This window comes from Vicugna pacos, chromosome 25 (assembly GCF_048564905.1).
Source record: "Vicugna pacos chromosome 25, VicPac4, whole genome shotgun sequence".
NCBI lineage: Eukaryota > Metazoa > Chordata > Mammalia > Artiodactyla > Camelidae > Vicugna > Vicugna pacos.
In genome coordinates, this window is record NC_133011.1 from 22,863,377 (window position 1) to 22,872,463 (window position 9,087).

General features: G+C 48.8%; 1 protein-coding gene across 1 annotated transcript in view; it reads right to left on the minus strand.

The window, feature by feature from the left end:
- Positions 1-8,300, minus strand: part of EXT1 (exostosin glycosyltransferase 1) — a 258,956-nt gene extending 250,656 nt beyond the window's left edge. The window contains exon 1 of the mRNA XM_031691269.2: positions 6,496-8,300. Coding sequence (XP_031547129.1) covers positions 6,496-7,457 — 962 coding nt within the window. The 5' untranslated portion in view covers positions 7,458-8,300. The remainder of the gene's footprint in view (positions 1-6,495) is intronic.
- Between the last annotated feature and the right edge of the window lie 787 nt (positions 8,301-9,087).

Below are 9,087 nucleotides of genomic sequence, written 5' to 3' on the forward strand. Positions count from 1 at the left end.
CCTCAGTACAGTGAAATTCATCACAGAATTATAATAACAGAAAGCAAGAGTTGGGAAGCACGTTAAATCTCTAAGAAAATGTAAATAAACTATGGTACAGCTCTGAGTTACTAAAAAAAAAAAAAAGAAAAGAAAAACCATGCAGCCATTAAAAATCCCACTTCAGTTTTAATAGGATTTTCCTATTTAGTAGGGGGGGAAAATGCTCTCAGAACACGTTAAGAAAAAAGCAACGTGCCAAAATACATTTGAAGTCTGACCTCAACTTTATAAAACTGACAGATGAGAGTGGCCCAGAGTTTGTTTAGTTCACTCCCGGCCACCCCAGCTCCAACACCTATGTGTCTGACACAAGCAAGGCACTTCAGGAAAATGTGTTGAATGTACTGACTATTAAATAATAATTAACATATCTATGCAAGGTACTTGGATCTGCAGAGATAGAATGATACAATCACAAGGCCAACTACCAAAGTTTAATAACAGTGGTTAGCTCTTATCAGGGGGACTAAGGGAGAAATTTAGATTCATAGTCGTATCTTTGGCATTTTCCTAATTTTCCACAAAGGCTCTCTGTGACTTCTAACATCTTTTAAGGGCTGTTCTTCCTTTGGGGAGCCTGAGGGCCTGGCAGCAGTGGTATGCCACGTTCCAGAAGCCTGGCCCATTCTGTCGGGAATGGAATCGGCCAGTGGGTCTCCCATTTCCCCCGATCACACCTTCCACCTGGGGCAACAGTCACTCCGGTCCCATCTCACCGGTTCACTGACACCTAGTACAGGGCACCCCCTGCAAGGTGCTATCAGTGAGGGCAGAGGTCACACACAATTCACTTCCTCCCTTTTCTGAGAAGAGCGCCAGGAGAGATTTAAGGGCAGAATCTACGGAGACAATGTTATACTGCTCGCTGAATGGAGCAGTTGAAGAGGTCGATGCTTAAATGTCAAAACAACGGGCCATCTTGATCACATCTCTAAGCCAAATTTCTTCCCAGTGAAACACGTTTATAAAGGAAAGCGGTGGGGGAGAAAAAAAAATATAGGACATACAAACACCCGATTCATAATAAACTCACTAAAGACAACTGTCAACAGGTAGAAATTTCCTTTGATTCTCAAAGGTGGCAACATTTTGTAGAGGAAAGAGGGTGGCCTTTGGAATCCTGGACGCCCAGCTCCAACACTGCAATTCTCTCACCAGCTGTGACCGCGGCTCCTCCTCTCCCCTCTGGGGGCCCGGATTCCTATCTGTAAAATGGGGATTTTACACACGGTTGTCATAAGGCTGCACTGAGCCAAGAAAGGTACTTTCACACCAGGCCTTGAACAAAATCTCTTGCAGTTTGGAGGGAGGAGTCCCTGTTCATTAAAGGAATTTGGTCACAGGAGGAAGAGCTTTGAAGAAAAAACAATCAGTCATTAGCGTTCATGCCCAAACATGAGCGTGCTTGGGGGACGGCGGAATCTGTAACCGCTCAGCCTAACGGGTTTGCTCTGAAGAAGCTGTGACGAAGAGTGATTGTGATGAGGGGGCAGCAGGCCTCAGAGAGACAAGAGGAATGGGAGCCAGAAAACCTGGGCTGGAGCCTCCATTCAGCCACTTACAAGCTGTGCAGCCGAAGACAGTCCACCTCACCAGAGCTGGTCTCAGTTTACACACCTGTAAAATGGTCCGACAAGGTGGCTGTGAGCCAAGCAGCCAGGCCCTGTCAAGCACCTTCGGTGCGACGTTAGTGAACCCAACCAAGATCACTGCCGGCAGGTGTTCCCAGCACTGGGCCCTGGCAGGGCGCATCTACAGGCCTTTGGACAAAGAGAACAATCACCACTTGTGTGTGTGACAGTTCCCCTTTCGGCCAAATCTGTGGCATCTGAGTCTGCTGTCACAGTCACAGGGACCAAAGGTGGCCCTCCACGGGTGGAGCCTGCCCAAATCTCAGCAGCGAGGCATTCTCTGAAGGACAACCTCCTCCAGGCTCCCAGCTCAGGTCACAGACTCCTCTTTCCTGTGTCACTTGGTGAACTGGACTCAATCAATTCGCAAACGTCCCTAGAAGTAGCGCCCAAACCGCAGCCTTCAGGGGTTCCTTGTAAGTGCTCTCAGGTGTGCTCAGAAAGCAAGTTCAGAGCAGGCGAGAAACGAGGGAGCAGGAAGCATCAGAACCTCGGTGCAAGCAGATACGATCGCCAACTTCATAACCTCCCGAGGGCTGGCCCTGTCTTTATTTTAAAACTGTGCTTATGTGGTTTATTTTAGAAATGCTCTCGTCCTATCATATACCTGTGGGGGTAAAAGGTGCTAATATTTTACACTGAAAACCTGAGAAGCACAATTTCCACCTTTCATTCCTCCAGGGTTCACTGCTGGATCACACTTGCCCAAGGTGTCGGGTAATACAGTTTGGGATGATGGGGAATATAAACATAGAATCATTTACTTGTATGCTTTTTTTTTTGGTGATAAATGCATCTGAATTCAATTTACCATTCAGTGAATTCACAGCCTATTCCCTAAATTGCGTAGGGCTAAATTGAAAGGTCCAAAAAACTCCTACTTAGATTAAACAGCTCCGGGGACCTCCACCTTAGTTAGCAATGAAAAGAAAAATGCAGGCCCTAGAGCAAGAGTTCTCAAGTCTGACAATGCCCTAAAACTAGGTGACAAACGGTGCGTGTATGTGCTTCCTTTGTATGCAAAGTTTGTCCAATGGCTTTATCAGCTTTTCAAATGACTCCAAGAGAATTCCCACAAGAAGCGTCATCAGTATGGATCTTCCACTGGCTGGAGAGCTTTCAAATGTGTCTGTAATTGATGGGATACCAAGGGGGTAAATGCAGAAAGCCTGCTTTCTAGGGCTACCCTTGCTGCTAACCAGCTTGCTGACCTTAAACAAATCCCTTAAACATTCTATCCGCCAGTTTCCACATCTGTAAAATGAGGATGTTGGAAACTGAATGATCACTTACCTTCAAGACCCTAAAAATACCAGGACTGTGAGGAACAGCTTCAACAAACACAGGAAAAGATGTCCAAAAGGTCTGCACAAAATCCTGCCTGTTCCCAGAAGAGCTGCTTAAAATATTCACCACTGCTTTCCTGGGAGGGGTCAAAGATAGAAGCCACCTCTCATTTCCTTCTCTTTCTTCTCTTTCAGAAAACCAAATTTGAAGTTTCCCCTTTGAAGGGATTTGAACTAGGAAGTTCATGCAAAAATCCAGTAATTCTGTAAGGATGCATAAGAAGCTCAAAAGATGTAAAAGAGAATTTCTCGAGAGCCTCATTACAAATCATGTAATCACTGCAGCGACTTATTTTAGCTGGTGTCATCTACGTCTGTTAATATATGGAACTGATGAAAATTAATTATGGGCGTCATAAAAATGGATGTTTTAATACAATCCTGAAAGTCTGGGTCAGAAATACCGCTCCTTTATTAAAGAAAAGTATTTTCCTTCTTTCCATGTAGCTCTTCTATTATCTTTAGTAATACAAGTTTGATTTTCACAAAAGTGCAGGTGAGACCAAAGTCCTTGACTAAATCTTTATTGCCACATGAAGCTAAATTTCCCTAAAAGCAATTTTTTTTAGTTGATACGCTTGTACATACTCTATAGTATCCTAAATCAACGATGACACCATAAATTTTCAATCTAATTACCAGATCCCAGAAGTCCAAAGGAAAGTTATATGTGGTCGCTTGTGGCAGCAAATTAAACCTAGGAAGCCTTTTCCTAGGCACTCACTAATAAAGGAGAGAAGTAAATGAAAACCGATCCCGTTTTTACAAGCCATTATCAAATGAATGCTTACGGTTCCCTGAAGCAGTCTAAAACCCATTTCACCGAAGGATAAACTGAGGTTCAAGGTGATCAATCAAAAGTCACAGGATGAAGTCAGTATGAGAAGTCAGACTCAGACAGATGACTTCCACAGACCTAACTACAAGCCTGGAGAGAGATCAGCATTTGATTTGAGGAGTTCCACATCTGACACACGCTAGGCGGACTTACAGAAAACATCAGTGTTAAGTAGTAAAGTACAAGAGTTGCGCTTACTTGAGGACAACACGGGATGCCTGCTACGTGGGCATTTTCACCACAAGTCAGGGCTCATTCTGCAAAGTTCCTATCTTCCAAAGTCAATGGCAAAAGGCAACAATGTCTCAGAGACAAAGCATTCAGATAATGCAGGGAGAAGGATGAGTTAAAACTCCAGGTAGACCAGGCTAAGGAATACAAACACTCTGCAGCAGCATCCTGTCCTATTAAACAAGGGTAGAGCTGGAAAGCAGGCAAAAGGGGAATGGAGAAAATCCAGTAGTGATTCTGTGAAAGAAATCCCTGCTCGGGAGAAAAGAGGCAACTTGCTTTCCTAACTAAATGCTGCTCTTCAGAGGAGACAAAATCCTGAGGCCTGACCCCTTGTGGTCTTTAAACATACACCAAAACAAGGGCGTGGGTGTCAGATTTCTTGGCCCAATCACAAAGAGGTCAAAAATTAGTTAAATTTAATTAGCAAAAATTAAAGTTTCTAGGAAATCAACCCCTCCTCCCTTCATTGCCAATCTCTAGAAAAAGCCTCAGCAGAGAATGGAGACATCTAATATTTATTAGGGGACTAGGAGAATAAAGCAGACATGACTGTTGTATCAGATTGAGAGTGTTTCCCAAATAAATGTATAATTCAAATGTCTTAAGGTAAGATCTCAGCTCCAGGCCGTTTAGAAGAATGAAGACCATCATGATCCTTCTGCAAAATTCCATGAGACTGCTTTATAAGATGCTGAAAGGTTAGACTTCATCTCGAGTTACTCCACCATAAACCAGACAAAGAAATTCCTCAAAGGCTATAAGCATTTTTTTTTTCTTACAAGCACCCACAGGAATAGGTCAATGTAAATGTCGTGTAAACAAAGCGTTCATTACTAACCACAGTTTGTTTTTGTCAGAAAATTTTAATCCATTGCAAATGCACCCAACATTCACACATAACTGTCCCCGAAGCAGAGTAAAATTTAGAGTCATAATTGACCCTACAGCCTCGGGCCTTTCTAATGCTTGAAAAGCAAGAGGGGTTGGGGAATCCCAGTGTTTGATACTCTCTCCTTCAGTGTCTATGATCAAGTACAGGAGGACTTTAATTTCCCTTCCAATCACTCCTGCAGAGAGACCAGAGCATCTGAGGAAATCCGCAGACAACAATCAAACCTTTCATTTCAGGGTCGTTTCCCCACCATGCCCCTTCCTGTTCCAATCAGGTCTGCGAAGCGTTTCCCCTATTCTGCAATTCATGAATCAATTGCAAAATCCGCCAGCCTCTGCCAGTTCCTCTTGTACTCAGCTGAGAGATTCCCCATCCTTCCCAGGGTAGCACAAGGCTGCTCTGGTTTTTAACTGGCGTAACGTGGAAATGCACCGTAGGAGCTCACTAACTCTTTCTCAGCCAGACAGAAGTGAGAGTCTGGGGCTCCCACCCCATCTACCAGGAAACTGACTCTTCAAGCTCAGGTTACAGCAGGTTCAAGGAAACTTGTTTTAACCCCAAGTCCAGTGTGCCAGTTACTGTCACTGGGAAGGAAAAGGAAGAGTGAGAAGAGTTACAAAGTATCCAACTCAGTTACTTAGCAACTGGACAAAACTTGCTTCACTCCAGAAACTAAGGAGGCATCTCACGCCCATTCAGCGAGTAACAGTCTCCGATTTACATGCAAATTGATAAAGACAAAAGGGAAAGGGAAATCTAAATTAGCAACTGGAGTTTACAGCAGTGGGGCTAAGGCCCAGATTTTTAAAAACAGCTTCTCCTGAGGAGGTAGGATAGAGACATATAAACATACATGAATGAATGAATGAATGAATGAATGCAAGATCACAGGCCCCAACCTGCTTACGGTTTCCCTTCATAAAAGTCAATGCCATGGGGAGTAAAGAAGCAGACACAGAAAGTTTCGTAGTTAAAATTAAAGCACTTCCACTGCTAACTCAAATTTAAGGTTTACGGAAAGATGATAATTGAAGGGTGGGAAAATTCCTGGGAAAGCAGTTGCCCCCTGCTCATGAGAAAAGCAAATAAAACAACAATCCTGGGGTAAGGTCCCCAGACTGTGGGTGGATTCAGAGACTCTAGGGTCCTAACACCCTCTTACAAACACCCTCCCGGAACCCCTGGGGAAGTGCAGTTTCCAAACTTGGATCAAACCCACACCCTTCATAGGAGACACATTGCCCTGAAGGTTTTCCAAGCAAGAGGGAGACACTGTCACCTACTTGGCCCAGGAAAGTGCTCCAGGCTTCCCAGTTTGCCCAAGGAGCTCACACTCTGAGTCCTCAGCTCCCAGCCACACACCCGAACCAGGCTGCTCAGTCCCAGCCTCAGAGCAGGAGGAAGAGGACCGGAGGGCTCCTCTGCCCCACCCCCATCCCCCAAACCTCACACCAGACCAGGTGGGCAGGGCCGGGGTCTGACCCGCTGAGGCCCGTCAGCCGAGCCACTTACTTCTCATACTCGGTGTTGTCTCTGTCACAGCGAGAATCCTTGTGCTTTTGCCAGTCTTTGCCATGCTTGCAGGTGGTGAGAAGCACGACGTCCTCCCCGTTATGGACGTGATATAAGGCATTCCTGGTGTCTGACCCTATCCCTGTCAGGTACCTCTTTCCCTTGAATACCAGCATGTACTTCCTGAGAGGAGGGATGGTGTTAAACTTCAAAAACCCCCTCTCCCCTCCTGTCCTGGGATGATCCTTAGAAAAGAGGGGAATAGAAACATCAAAGTTGGGTCGGAAGTTTTCAGTACTGATGCTGGCTTTGGCCAGCATCGCCTGGCCAATGTCAAACCCCACGTCCTCGGTGTAGTCAGGCCAAGTGCCGGAATATAAATTAAAAATTAAATGATTCCTACCATTGTTCCACAAGTGGAGACTCTGCACTTTGGATCTCAAATTGTGCACATACTGAGGTGACAACTGGTCTCTGTCTAAAGTATCCAGACTCAGGACAAAGAGGCACGCCTGGCTGGGGTCCGAGGTGTAGAACCTGGAGCCCTCAATGGCCGCTAGAATGTTTTGGTAACTTTCGGCGATTTTCTCCCCTTTCTGCTGCGGGTATACGTAGACTTTGAAGCCGTTTTTCTTGCAAAGGGTGAAATCGAAGCAGGACTCCATGCGGCACTTCTTGCCTTTGTAGATGCTCGAGTTGGCGTCTCGCTTCTGCCGGGGGGAAATGTGCACGTTGGAATCCTCGTTTTCCAATTGATCCCAAGGAACGAAGGGGCGCAGAGCGTCCGGGAAGCGGGGCCAGAAATGATCCGGACTCGGGTGGTGCAAGCCATTCCGACCGCTGTGCTCTTCTCTCCGGCTGTGGCTTCTCGATGCCCTAAACTGCAAGCCTCCGAAATAAAACAAAAGGGCGAGACAAGAGCCAGCTGAGAGCAGGATGAAATAGCGTTTTTTGGCCTGCATGTGTCCTGCCTGGGTCAAGAGGATTGTAAATAAACACAAGAATCACCCAAGTTTCCCAATCAACACTTTCAGCTCCAGTCCGCCATCTTCCCGCCTGTAAAGACTTCAAACTCTCCGCTCCCACCTTCTCTGGATGCCTTTCCCCAAGCCGTGGACTGATCCAGCGCATGTGGGCGATTTCTTTAACTTTCTCCCCTTCGGTCTTTCATCTTTGGGTTGCACAATGGACGGGAGAGAGCGGGGCTGAATATTTCGCACCCAGGGCGGGAGAGCAGCGGACTGTAATTTTCTTGCATGCAACAAGACGGAGGAAAAGAAAGAGAGGGGGAAAAAAAAGCTCCCGATGCCCAATCAATGGCAAGACGAAGTGATTTCCTTGCCTCTCAGATTCCTCTCGGCAGCGCGGAAAACGAGCCCCGGGAAAGCAACTTCAACTCATCCACACACTCCCGTGCAGAGCACTCCGGTTCCAACAAGTCAGCCGATCCCCGGGTTCAGCCGGCTAGTGCATCTTGCAGCTGGGGCGCCGTAACCTCACAAATCCCTGCATCTCTCTTTATTCCCTTCTGCAGCGGCTCCAAGACTCCGGCGGTGTTTACTCCTGTGCTCGCGGGGCCGGCCCCCGGGACGCGCGGCGGCCCGGCTTGGTGGAGGCGGCGGCGGCGGCGGCGGCGCTGGGTGACGGCGGCGGCGCGTCCTCCCCGCGGGCAGTGCCGGCCCCGAGCGGCGCTTCGCAGGCCCCCGCGCGACCGCTGCCGACCGCCGCGTTCGGTCGCCGAATGTTACCCGGTTCTGAATGTTACACTTACACATTCCATTCCCGACACGACAGCGCTGACCTCATCCATCCACGCAGCCCGCGCTGCCATTGGCCGAGCGTCACGTCCGGGGGGGGCGGTGCTTCCGCTGCGCCCATTCATAACCCCCGGCCACCGGCCGAGGCGCCGGCGCGGCGCTGGGGGTGCGGGGGGTGCGGGCGACGCCGGGGCCCCGGGGCGCCGAGGCCGAGGCCGGCGGGCGGGCCGGCGGGGCGCGGGGCAGCCCCGTGCGAGCCCCGCGGCCCCTTGGCGCTCTCCGGCCCAGTCCTCGGCCTGGGCCGCACCGCCTCCTGCCGCCGCGCCGGGAAGCAGCGCCTCCCAGAGGCGCCGGCGGGCGCGCAGCGGCCGGGGAACCGGGAACCGGCCGGCGCTCTCCCGGCCCCGCTGCTCGGCTACCCTGGGCGCCCTCAAGAATCCCGTCTCCCTGGCTTCCTACCCGGAACGCCTTCCCCAGCAGGCGGCGGAGAGTGTACGGGTTCCTGGGGAAGGATGCTTGAAAATTGGAGCAGTGGGGCGAGCCCGAGGGATGCGGGAGGAAAGAAAGACTTCATAGAAAGCAACCGCCGACCAAAAGGATGCCTCTCCCCGCCCATCTTCGACCCTCTGAGGCCCCAAATTTTCCTTCTACAAAGCATTTAAACAGGTTCCTTATTCCTTACACAGCCTTTCCCCAAGGAGACACCCCCAATTCCCCAAGAATAAAGAGGAAATATTACAGTCAAGAAGACCATTGCTATTCTTCATGTCTGTCTCTGCTGAGAGAAGACACCGATCCCATACCCTCAGGAACCCTGTGCACATCCTCTCCTTGC